The sequence below is a fragment of the Petaurus breviceps genome, unplaced genomic scaffold (assembly GCF_028583685.1).
Source record: "Petaurus breviceps papuanus isolate PSGF00001 unplaced genomic scaffold, PetGlider_PUasm1.0 81, whole genome shotgun sequence".
Classification (NCBI taxonomy): domain Eukaryota; kingdom Metazoa; phylum Chordata; class Mammalia; order Diprotodontia; family Petauridae; genus Petaurus; species Petaurus breviceps.
In genome coordinates this window covers 5,607,547-5,621,158 of record NW_027186546.1, presented here as the reverse complement: position 1 = coordinate 5,621,158, position 13,612 = coordinate 5,607,547, and the positions used below count along the sequence as shown (strand labels likewise).

Here is a 13,612-nt window from a genome sequence, read left to right as displayed (position 1 = left end):
ATTACTTTATATATGAGACAATAATAAATTTAATCATATTTCATGGCAACAGTCCTCTTTTTAACTTGTATTTCTTATAAGTCTAATATTGCATGCTTAAAATTATAAACTGAGCCTACTGCTGAAATGGAGACACCTGCCACTTACTACAGGAAAAAAAAGAGAGAAAACATGTGAAACTGACTAATTAGATAGTCTTTTGCCTGCAATCCTCTAGTTTTGTAAATATTATGGATTGCAAAGTAACAGCTGTACATTTCATTGTTGGACAGAAAGATAAACAGCTGCATAGCTGATGTTCACTCAATAGGCCTTGAATGGTCATTAACAAATTGTGAATAGAATATAGAAAACAAGCAAGCACCCTCTTCCTCTATTGTCTTGTGATTGAGCAAATTTTCTAAATTTTTCAAAGTGTCTCACTAAATCATAAAAATCTTAAAATATGATGCTTGGAGTCAGATGAAGTGAAATAACTGGATTATTGATTATAAAACTTACTTCAATACTTATGTTCATCTATGACCTCATGAATTTGGGTATTCCCAGTATTGGTATAGATCAGAACCCATCCATGCCTTCTAATACTTTTCAGTTCACATCCCTGTCTTTCTACCTATCCTCCACAAAAAACCTACCAACTTTGTAAAACTTATCGCATAAATATTGGCTTTTATTACCTAATATCCATTAATAGAATCTAAGATATAAAGTATTTTCCTGGCTCACAAAACTGAAGATTTCTTATGGTCTTATGATTTTGGACATTAAAGAATAAAAGGATGTTAGCTTTTTCTGACTTTTGGGAAGGTACTTCCAATTTGGCAGGAATCCTAGATTTGAAAAGCATTTTGTTAAAGCAAATATTTTCCAACTTTTAACTTCGGTGTCACTGCTTCTAGCTAATGATATCATTCCTTTTGCCCAGAATATTTCCTAAGTATAATAGGATCTTAAGGAAGGAAGAGGTTTTAATAGGTATTGGTTGGAGGAGCCCCCTATACTGATGAAATCATAGATCCTAGAAATTTTGATTTGTTGATTGCTAAATAATAGTATACAAGAAATTAATAAGTATGACTTGCTAAGTAATACTTTGACAGTACCACAAAACATCATCATTGAATATGAATTTTTAAAATGTATTTTCACAACATTTTATAGAATAATCGAAAATGTGGAATCATTCCCTTTATTATTGAAAATGTGGAACCATTCCCTTTATTATTATTATCCCATGTAAAACTTTTTCAATGAAAATTCTGTATGCCATATATATATGCATATGCACATATACTAATTAATTACTTTTGTTGGATTTCTATAGCACCTCTCAATAATAAAAATGACATAAAAATAATAGTTAGATTTATCTAATATAATTGGAAGTAGCTTACCTTTGGATGGATCCTATGGAATGCTGTGCTCCAAAAATGGAATCAAAAAGCCCTCCATGAACAATATCTGCCATGAACTCAGTCATTATGTTATAGGATTCTAGGATGAATTTATAGCTAGATGGCAAATTAGAATACTTACTCCAGCCCCTTCATTTTTACAGATGAGAAAGCTGAGACAGATGAGAAAAGAGAGATTAAGTAACTACTTCAACATCACAGTTGGAGAGTAGCAAAGGAAGGGTTTGAATCTAGTTACACAACAACACAGTGCTGAGTAGTGAAGGACAATGATAAAAAATAACTTCAATCTTAAATCTATATTAGCTTTATAAAGAGATAAATTAAGGAGTTACTAAAGAAGAAGGGGAAGTTGAAGACCCTGGAAACAATAACAAAACAATTGATAAAAAACTGCCCAAAGTCTGAAATTATTTTGAAAAGGAGATTAGTGAGGTGGCTGATGGTTTCATTGTGCCTGTGAGGCATGTAATTGTTGCTAAGAATTACTTCCTGCTATATGGCGGCATAGAAGCAAGAATACTCCCTGCACTCCCCCCATAACCACCTCAAATACCTATAAAAATGACTCTAAACAAACTTTAGGGCTACAGAACACACAAAGTGACAGAGAGAAACAAACGTCCTGCTGAAGACAGCCCATCAGACTGGCAGGAAGGGTTGATCCACTGGGAATAGAGCCCAGGCCCTCGTTAGTCCATGGTTTTAGCCCCAGGCCCAACCAGTGGTGGCTAGAGGGATTTTGGAAGAGTGGATCACCAGCAGCTGTGGCAATTTCCAGAAATATAAACCCATAGATGCCAAAGACAAAGTGAGAGGTCAATGGACTTTGGGAACAGGGAGTCTCTGCCCCCAGAGAGAGAAGCAACTGAGGCATGGCTGCCACATGGCTGCTTCAGAGTTCCTGGCCTGCAGATTGTAGGGGGACCAAGAGACCAGTCTGAGGGGTTTAACCTGCTTGGATCTGGATTGCTGTCTAGGGTGGAGGTCCTGGGGTGTGTGACCAGTATGCCAGAGCCAGTGGAGGTTTATGAGAGGGCACTCAACTAATAGCTCTAGCAGCTGAGAAAACTAGCAATTTGGGACAAAGCCCTAATCTCTGGTAGCAGAATTCTACTGTGGCAAAAAGCTCAAAAGTCAAGTAATTGAGTGGCAAATTGAACAAGCAAAGGAAGCAAAGCAAGCACAGAAATCCGACTTTGGACTCCTTTTTTGGGGACAAAAAATATCAAAGCATGGAACAGGAGGAAGACAACAAAGTCAAAACTCCTGTACTAAAAGCTTCCAGGGAAAAAATGAATTGGTTAAAGGCCATAGAGGAGCTTAAGAAGGATTTTGAAAACCAAATAAGAGAAGTGGAAGAAAAATTGGGAAGAGAAATGAGAATGATGCAAGAAAATCATGAAAAGAGAGTCAACAACCTGAGTGAAGAAAATAACACCTTAAAAAATAGACAAAGGGCAGCCAGGTAGCACAATGAGTAAGAGTACCGGCCCCAGAGTCAGGATGACCTGGGATCTAATCCTGGCTCAGACACTTAGCACCCACCCAGAAACACCTGGCCATGTAACCTTGAACAAGTTACTTAACCCCAGTTGCTTAGGAGCGGCCAGGTGGTGCAGTGAGTAAGAGCACCAGCCCCAGAGTCGGGATGACCTGGGATCTAATCCGGGCTCAGATACTTAACACCACACCCAGAAATAACTGGCCATGTAACCTTGAGCAAGTTACTTGATCCCAATTACTTAAAAAAAAAAATAGACTAACTCAAATGGCAGAAGAGGCTCAAAAAGGCAATGAGGAGAAGAATACCTTAAAAAGCCGAATTTGCCAGATGGAAAAAGAATCTCAAAAGCTCACTGAAGAGAATCATTCCTTCAGAATTAGATAGGAACAAATGGAAGCTAGTCACTTTATGAGAAATCAAGATACTATTAAACAGATCCAAAAGAATTAAAAAATAGAAGGCAATGTGAAATATCTCATTGGAAAAACCACTGACCTGGAAAATAGATCCAGGAGAGATAATTTAAAAATTATTGGACTACCTGAAAGCCATGATAAAAAAAAAACAACTAGAAATCATCCTTCAAGAAATTCTCAAAGAAAATTGCCGTGAGGTTTTAGAACCAGAAGGCAAAATAGAGGTTGAAAGAATCCACTGATCACCTCTTGAAAAAGTTCCCAAAAAGAAAACTCCAAGGAATATTATAGCCAGATTCCAGAGTTCCCAGATCAAGGAGAGAATATTACAAGTGGCTGAGAAGAAACAATTTGAATATTGTGGAAACACAATCAGGATAACACTGGATCTGGCAACTTCTACACTGAAAGATTGAAGGTCTTAGAATATGAAATTCTGGAGTTCAAAGGAGCTGCAATTAAAACCAAGAATCCCCTACCCAGCAAAACTGAGTGTCATGTTTCAGGGAAAATATGGTCATTCAATGAAATAGAGGACTTTCAAGCATTCTTGATGAAAAAATCAGAGTTGAATAGAAAATTTGACATTCAGATAAAAGAAGCAAGAAAAGCATGAGAAGGTAAATGGAAAAGAAATCATAAGGAACTTATCAAAGTTGAACTATTTACATTCCTACATGGAAAAACAATAATTGTAACTTATGAAACTTTTCTCAGCATGAGAATAGTTGAAGGAAATAGAAATGTATGTATATATATGTATACATACATACATATGTCTATAAAGGAGGTATATGGATGTATGAATACATATGTGAGTGTGTGTGTGTATATATATATATATATATATATATATATATGTTTACAGGTATACATAGACAGAGGGCACAGGACCAGTTGAATAGGAAGGGATGATACTTAAAAGGTGAGAAATATAATGAGATGGGGAGAGACAGAGTAGAGTAAATTATCCCATATAGAAGAGGCAAGGGAAAACTGTTACAATGGAGGGGAAGAAGAGGAAGGCAAAAGGGAATGGGTCAACTTTACTCTCATTCAATTTGGCTTAGGGAGGGAATGAGATATATACTAAATAGGGTATCTCACCCTACAGGAGATTAGGGGGGAAAGGGATGAGACAGGGGATGATGGAGGGGAGGGCAGGTTGGGGAGGAGAGAAGTTGGAAGCCTACACTTTTGAAAAGGGACAGGGTCAAAGTAGAGAATAGAACAAGTGGGGGTGGAATAGGATGGAGGGAAATATAGTCAATCTTTTACAGTATATCCACGATAGAAATGCTTTGTGTAGCTACAACCTATATTGTAGTAGAACCTATATTGAATTGCTTATCTTCCCAGTAAAGGTGGGTGATGAGGGAGGAAGGGAAAGAATCTGGAATCCAAAGTTTTAAAATCAAATGTTTAAAATATATATACACTTTTTTTTACATGCAACTGGGAAATAAGCTATACAGGCAGTGGTGCATAGAGATCCATCTTGCCCTACTGGAAAGTCAGAGGGGGTTTGGGGGAAGATATAGGAGAGAGCAGATTGGGGCAGGGGTATACAGTGGGATTGCTGTTTTGGGGTGGTGGGTAGCGGAAAGACAGGGAGAAAATTTGTAACTCAAAATCTTGTGGAACTGGATGATGTAAAATAAAAATAAACATAAAAAAGAAAAAAGAAAAGGAGATGAGCATACTTCAATTAAAATTCTGAAAGTCCTAAAGATAGCCAGTAGTCACTCCCATGGTTAAAAAAAATGGGAGGAAAAGTGTATCAAGGAATACCCATAAAACAGGCATCAAATACAAGCAAGGGAAAATTTTAGAGAGCTATTGAAGATCTATGAAAAGACATTGGTATATTGCATTAATATCTATCTGGTATATGCTGAAGAAAACAAATACTGAAAAAAATCATGTGGAAATGAATATAGAAACACAAAACATATCAGAAGTTCTGAATTTCCTTAACAGTTAAAAGCAAAAATTAAAAGGTTAAGGCAATACAAGAAGTCAAATAGTGCCAAGACCAAAATAAACATCAATTAAAGCTTTATTACAGAGAGTTGAGAAATATATTAAAATATGAAGAAATCATATGCAAGAGAGAATTCCCTGAAGGAGATGGTGAAAATTTTTGGTTATCTTTGTGTTTGGCCCAAACAGTATATAGAAAGCTTAGATATTATTAATATATTGAACAGCTGAATTGTTATAGCAAGGGCAGTAACTAAAATTCTGGGTTATCTCACAATCTAGAAAGTGGTGAGGCTGGACAAGATGCTCATAACTCTTCACTGTAGTTCATGAATTACTAGCACAGCACTTTGCCAGCTTCTTTTCAGACATAAGCCTGATCCTGCCTTCTTTAACTTAAGGGATGACATAACTTTTTACCAAAGGATGAGAATGCTAGCGACCCTTCTGGATAGATGGATACATAGATAGATATATAGATGAATAGATAGATAGATAGAGCATTTATTAAGTACTTACAATGTACCAGACATTGTGCTAAACACTGGGGATTAGAATATGAGCAACTGAAATTGTGTCTGTCCTCAAAGAACTTAAATTCTCATGGGGGAAATCAACATATAAAGGGTAACTGGTAAGGAGGGAAAGGTACGTTAGAGGTGTTGTGGTTTGGATATTGTGTCTGGAAAGTAAAGGCCTGATTTTTGCAAGATAATGTGTTGTTATTCAATCATTTCAGCCATGTACAACTTTTTGGGACCTCCTTTGGGTTTTCTTGGAAAAGATGAGAAAATCAGGCAAATAGGGTAAAGTGACTTGCCTAGGGTCACACAGCTAGTAATTATCTGAGGCTGGATTTGAACTCTAGACCTAATGCTCTATCCATGGTGCCATTTAGCTGCCTGAAAGATAAGGTAAAAGTCACTATTTAGAGCCAGAGTGATTCTAGCAGCAGAGTCTAAGGTCCTATTAGGATGATGGCTGGAATATAAGTGGTAGTGAATTTGGAGTTACTGGCTAGGAAGTGAAGTGGAGGCATGCTTTTGGACTTTCCAAAAGTAGCAACATATATGGTACTACTGTTTATTTTTACAAAGCCTTTGACTCAGTTGTATACCAGTTTTATTCATATATGGCATCTATATAAAGTAGAGTGGGAATGCTAGAGTATTTGTGTCCATAAAAAGCTGTTTTCTATTTAAAACATGCTGCCAGTACAATAATATCAAGGACAATTCATCGAAAATTTGGCTTTTTTCAGGGAGATAATTTAATCCCATTATAGTACTGCCTAGCTTTAGATCTATTATCATCTATCCTAAATAGAATTACTGTAAGTGTGGTTTCCAAATTAAAGAATTCAACCCAAAATATCTCATTACATATATGAATATATCCACTTATATATTTGTATACATACACACGTGTGTGCACACACACACATGTATGTGCATATATACACACATGTGTGTGCATACACACATTTATATGTATATATATATGCACTCACACTAAGAGATGTATTTGTACTCTGAAACCAAAACTGAATTGGAAGAACATGGTTAAAGTGACTAACACCTATGCAATAGCTGTCTTAATATAAACATTTAGAATTATATGTTGAACGTAAGAGACTTGGCAAAAACTTGTACAATATTAACAAAACTAAGAGCCATAACACTAAGGAAACTATGGAAAAACAAAGGGAGAAAGAAGATTCATAGATGTCTTTATATTGCTAAAAGGAAAGGGAAAGGAAAGGGAACTAGCTTTTATAAAGCATCTGCTGTGTGCTAAACACTGTGCTAAGAATATTTGCTAAAAATTGATACTAAAATTTTGATGGATCAGTTTTATTTGGAGTCAATTGAAGGTTACAGTTTTGTCTGTGTTGATATTCTGGTTCTGGTACAGTTTGTTGACTTTTCAAGGATATCATAAAGTTTGTCTTTATCCAATTACTGATCATCACATACTAGTTTATGAAGGATAATGTTCTGATGTATTTCTGATCACTTCATTTGATCTTTCTAGATACTAAGTAGGTAGTAGATTTTTGCAGCCTTCAGTAACATGTAGTACAATATCTCTCATTTCATTAAAATATCTCCATGGGTCCATAAGTCTAGGCTCTCTGAGGATGACTTTTATATGATTTCAAGTAGTAAAGACTGGTCTTACATCACTATAATAGACCCATTCATTTCTGTGAGCAAATCCTCATGACTCATCCATTGTATTGTTCAGTGTTTCTCTGTTGACATATTGTTGCTTGAGTTTATACAGATGTTGGTCATGGAGGGTCGTTTTGTTTCACTTTTGGATCTTAGCCATTTCATAAACCACATTCAAGGCTATTATTATCATTATCACCTAATTCTCATCTTTTTGATAGGGTTCAGATAAAAATAGTTCCGGTACAAAGCTCCTATATTAGTAATATTTCTTTCATTAAGTTTTCTATAGACTATTACACAAGTGGGTTAAAAAAAAACCCTGTTTTTTCATACTTAAAAAAATTAAGATGTAAGTTGATTCTATGTAGTTTCCCTGAAAGCATTCTCATTACAACTCCAGTAGCAGACAAGAAAATAGGTATGATATGTATCTCATCCTGTTCCGACATTGTTTTTATATTCTCAGCCATATCCCTATAATTTGTATTCTCATTGGCTGTCCCCCATTCCTAGAATTCTTTTCCTCCTCATATCCAGCTTCTAGGTTTCTTGGTTTCCTTCAAGTCTCAGCTATGGTCTCACATTCTTTCAGAAGTCTTTCCCAGTCCTCCTTAATGCTAGTACCTTCTCTCTGAGATAATTTTCAGTTTATTTTGTATCATGTGTCTGTACATAAATTGTTTGCATTATTTTCCACCCAGTAGACTGTGAGCTTCATGAGAACAGTGACTGGTATTTTTTTTTTTTTGCTTTTTTCTGTATCTTCAATACCTGGCATGATGCCTGGCAATAGGAACTTAATAAATGCTTGTTGACCTATCATTTGAAAGCTTTTCATTTCATGTAGGTTAGGGATTATGAGTACTGACAGATGATAATATTTATTGTAAATGTTTTTCTCTAATTTTTGTGAGTCAATATTTTGTCTAGATAATGATGGAGACCAATCCAGTCTGTGATAACATTTTTTTTTTTGCTTCTTGGAGGCACAATTGGGTTTAAGTAATTTACCCAAAGTCACACGGCTAGTAAGTGTTAAGTGTCTGAGGTTGGATTTGAACTCAGGTCCCCCTGATTCCATGGCTAGTGCTCTATTCATTGCACTACCTAGCCGTCCCTATGATAACATTCTGATTCCACTAAAGTTTGATTGAATTCTTCATATTATTTTTGAGGTCTATAGGATCATTTGTTAGTGAAAGAGAATAAGCTTTTGAAATAAAATTTGATTCACTAGATCATGTTTTGCTGGAAATTCAAATACAACAGGCAATAAATATGTATAGCCTGCTGGGATTTATTGCACTATCTCTAGCTTTTCCTTTAACAATTTTATTTGATCACTAAGTCTGAGAGCCTTAAGGATAACTTCTGTAGTTCCTCATAGCAATGACTTGTTGAATTGCCACCATAAAACCCTTCATTCACGCAAACAGATCTGCATGATTCAGCTATTTATGCCATTCTTCCTTGTCAATGCACTGGGGCCTAAATTTTTGTGGCTGTCACTCATGGAGAGTCTTTTATTCTGTTCTTTGATCTTAGTACTTTCAAAGACTATCTAGAGGTAAACAACATTTGACATAGACAATGCAATGTGCCTATTATCAGTCTTGATTATTGCTCAATAATATAAATTTATTCCAAAAATTTTGCAGGTTTTTGACTTGTTAAAATTAGGAAACTTGACAGAGAAGCACTGGACCTGGAGTTAGAAAGACATGAGTTCAATCCCATCTTCAGACATTTATTAGCTATGTGATCCTGAGCAAGTCACTTAACCTGTTTGGCACAGTTTCCTCAACTGTAAAATGTGAATAATAACATTACCTCCCTCACAGGGTTGTTGTAAACATAAAATGAGATATTTTTAAAGCTATTAGCAAAGCACCCAACACATAGTAGATGCTTAATAAATATTTGCTCCCTTCCCCTTTGTCATGTGTTATAGGAATGTCTTTGAATCCTCTTCTTTTCGGCATGAAACTGTTAATTTTTCTATAGTTTCCTTAGTGTTATGGGTCCTATGTTTTGTTTGGATTACATAAATTTTTGTCAAATTTCTTACAGTTCAATATATAATTCCATATATTTATATTAAGACCAGTATTGGCAAAGATGATAGTTTCTTTAAACATATTCTCAAATAACTCCGTGAGGTAGGTAATATTACCATTTGCATTTTACAGTTGAGGAAACTGTGCCAAACAGGTTAAGTGACTTCCTTAAGATCACATGGTTAGTAAGTAATGCCTGAGGTTGGATATGAACTTGTGTCTTCCTCACTCCATATGTAGAGTTCATGTGAAATTTAAGCCCTCAGAAAGCAAAGTTGGGGAGAAGAAATCCAAATCACATAGGAGTGAAGTACAAATTCATGGCCATTTTCTTGTTTGATAATGGAGTTTGTCCTGAAGATGTTTTAGTTATTTGCCTGCAGAAGAGAAATTTATAGAACAATACTTTTGATACATTAAAAAATCATTTTATCTATGTGTAATAGTCTATTAAATGTGAAAGAATACATGGACAATGACTTGTCTCAGAATCATTTCTATCTAAATTTCATTGAATATGAAAACAGTAATATATGATGCCTTCTTTTTATGTAATTTTATTTTTTATTACCTTAAATATGAATATTTCAATATAAAAAGAGCAGAAGATTGTTTATGAAACTATGAACTTATGTTATGTAAAGTATAAATTAAGTTTAACACGATAGTAGCAAAACTCCCTGCTTGTTTGTGTCTGTGTCCCCTTCTGATCTTCCATCTAATTGCCAATATGTAAATTTTTTTGTTTCACTTTTTCTATTCTTTTTTTTTGTATCACTATTACTACCTCCCATGTCTTTCATCCCTTTCCCCTCCAACCAAGTAGCAGATCTCCTTTGTAACAAATAATTTTTTCTTCTTCTAGATAACCCTGCATTGTTTTGGTTCTCTAGACATATATCACTCTGGGGGAGCATTTCATTCAATTTGGCTGTATTCATCAATTTAGCTGTTGCTCTTTTCTATCCATTTGGAGATGATGGAGATGAGGGTAAGTATTTGTATTTCCTTAAATAGTATATTGTTTTTCAGTTCTGGAAAAAAAAGATGCTGTTAATAATTTCATTGTTTATGGATTTTAATTGAATATTCTATAGATACACCATGGTGTGTGTGTGTGTGTGTGTGTGTGTGTATGTGAGTATGCGTGCATGTGCATGTGCATATGTATTACCCCCTAAAAGGGCACATAAATGTCTAGACACAATAAATACCAGATAGACATATACACCCTTTGCTCAAACCCACCACTTACCTGACAACCACAGTTTCTTTGGGTTGTATCCTACTTTACCCCATTTCTCTGTATAGAATGGAAAGAGCTATGAAAACTGAGGGTGTTCATATAAATAGGGAAGCTATGAAAGGATTCTTTGACAGCTTACTCAGTAAATGCTTCTCTAGAGAAGGTAGAGACCTTAGGGACTAAGATACATGTAGCAGAGAGGGCCCAGGAGATGAAGGGACACTGAAGGAGCTCCATCTGTTATTCAATGATGGAAGACTGGATAGAGAGAGTAATGAGGCAGAACTGATATGGTAACCACTGAAGCAGCAGTGGTTGCTGGGCCAGGCAGAGAGCAATTGCTGAAGGTGCCTTTGCAAATATCAATCAATAAATATTTCTTAAGTTCCTACTGGCAGGCACTGTGCTGAGTGCTGGGTATACAGAAAGCGGCTGCCTTCGAAAAGCTCACAATCTAATGGCAGAGACAGCATGCCAACAAATATATACAATGCAAATCAGGCAGGATAAAGAAACTATTTAGCAGAGGAAAGGCACTAGAATTAAGAGGGGTTGGGGAAGGCTTCCAGTAAAAGATGGAATTTTAGTTAGGACTTAAAGGAAGCCAGGGAGAACAGTAAATGGAACAAAGGAGGGAGAGCATTCTAGGCATTGAGGACATCCAGAGAGAATGCTTGGAGCTGAGAAATGGTGTCTTATTTCCAGAACAATCAAGAGGCAAGTGTCACTGGGTTGCAGAGTACATGTTGGTGAGTAAGGAGAAAGAGGACTGGAAAGTTAGAAGGGGACTAGCTTATGAAGGGCTTTGAATGTCAGACTAATTTTTATTTGTTCTTAGAGGCAATGTGAACCACTGAAGTATTGGTATGTATATGTGAGTGTGTGTGTGTGTGTGTGTTTGTGTGTGTGACATGATTGGACCTGTACTTTAGGAAAATCCCTGTGTGTAGTAGTACATATTAAACAAGTCCTCCCTGACCTGAATTATGTTTATCTGCAGTACATATGCAAAAGAGTGTATGTATAAGTTTGTAGTTGTAATTTGTTACATGTCAATAGGGGTGAGATGATGGGGTGCAAGTGTGATCACAAATATAATGTAGGCCTGGGGAAAACAAGAATTCCAAAATATTCTGTCATTTTAAAATGTGTTATCTCTAAGATTTTGGGGAAAACATAAAAGTTATTTTGCTTTCCATTTTTTAATGATAATAAAAACAATTTCTTCAGAGGGCCATCTGTTCCTTAGTTCTTAAATGTAATTTTTAACTGGAATTTTCTGGGGTAAAATATATGTAACAATAATGCTAAATTAGGGAATAAGTTGGTGTGTCTTATGAATTACAGTGTGTAGCAAATTTATTATTTTAAAAGATTCAAAAGAGTCAAAGATGTCAAGTTAGAAGTACTTGAGAGAGGAACTAGACTTTTTAAAGTCTACTTGTCTTACTGAAAGACAAGACCTCCTGGATAAAATGAATGCAAAGTAACAAAATCTCACAGTTAGAAGGAACTACAGAGGCCACCTAATCTAGCCTGTACTTTATAGAAATCCCAGTACAACATATCTAAAAATGATCATGTGACTTTCTTGGAAACCTTGTGTTGGGTTATTTTAGGGAGGAGAATTCTGGAACTTGAATGACTAAAAGTTGCAGTTACACAGTTAAATATGCAAAGGGAGGCAAAGAAAATTACTAATTCAAGAGCTTTCAATGCCTGGTTTTCTGTCTCCCCTTAGAAAATGTTGGGAACATTAGAATCAGAGTATCTAAGATTTAGGTGTTTCATTGTCATGTTGAAATTGCAGATATACATAAGGGGGCAGCAAATACTCCTCAGATCCATGTCTATAAATTGAGACAGTCAACTGATAGCCTAATGACCTTGTACTAGTTTTTCTTTAACAAAGGTATCATAACCATTCTGATCTTTATCATGCTGAACCGTTGGTACTGTTGGTACTTGAAATTGCTTGATCTGCTAGTCCAGCCCATCTTTGACAAATAAATGCCCTCTAAAACATTCTGTCTCCTTTCATGACTAAAATAATAAAATTATTTTAAAAATTTAAATTGATTCTATTAATTTATTACAACTAACAAAATTCTCCTTCCTATCACCTCAAAGTATTAAAATTCACTTTAAAATAGAGGTTTAGATAGCATTGGTGTCAAAAACCCTGATAAGGCCAAGATTTTAGTGGTAGTATAAACTTTCATAACACAACCATGTAGAAACACAGATTTTAAAATAGTAAATAAAGGTTTAGTGAAGAGAGATTAGAATGGTTGTGAGACCTTTGAAAAAAGAATACAAGCACAAGGTCTCAGGCTTCTTGGTTTTCCATTGAGTACTTCAATTTATAGTCACATGTCTGAGGTATAAATGTTGTCCCCTAATGTATTTCTGCAATTTCTTGATGACAGCATAACCATCAATCAGAGGTAGTTCTCTTGCATCAATACACAGATGTATTTCATATGCCCAAACTTTAATGAATTGATTACACTGATTTCAAATAAAAAATAAATATTTAATCTACTATTTTGGACAGATACTAACAATAATAAATTTAGTTTGTGAAATTTTTTAAAGTCAGCTGACACTTTTGGTCTTCTTGGTAAAATATTTCATAGTTCTGCCAGGGCTTAAGTTGGATCAAGTGACTTCACAAATATTAGATCCTCCTCACTTAAAAAAAGCATTAAATTTCCTTATGTACTTTATTAAAGAATTACGATTCTGCATTGTGGTCCCTACTTTATCACCTGTCATTATGTTTCACAATTAGAGGGGAAAAAAGAA

The 13,612-nt window shown here is 35.4% G+C and overlaps 1 protein-coding gene across 4 annotated transcripts in view; it reads left to right on the top strand.

The window, feature by feature from the left end:
* The window catches only part of LOC138176119 (inositol 1,4,5-trisphosphate-gated calcium channel ITPR2), a 529,530-nt gene that overhangs the window by 411,319 nt on the left and 104,599 nt on the right, over positions 1 to 13,612 (top strand). For all 4 annotated transcript variants that reach the window (XM_069106877.1, XM_069106875.1, XM_069106876.1 and 1 more), the window contains one exon: positions 10,424 to 10,549. In XM_069106877.1, coding sequence (XP_068962978.1) covers positions 10,424 to 10,549 — 126 coding nt within the window. The remainder of the gene's footprint in view (positions 1 to 10,423; positions 10,550 to 13,612) is intronic.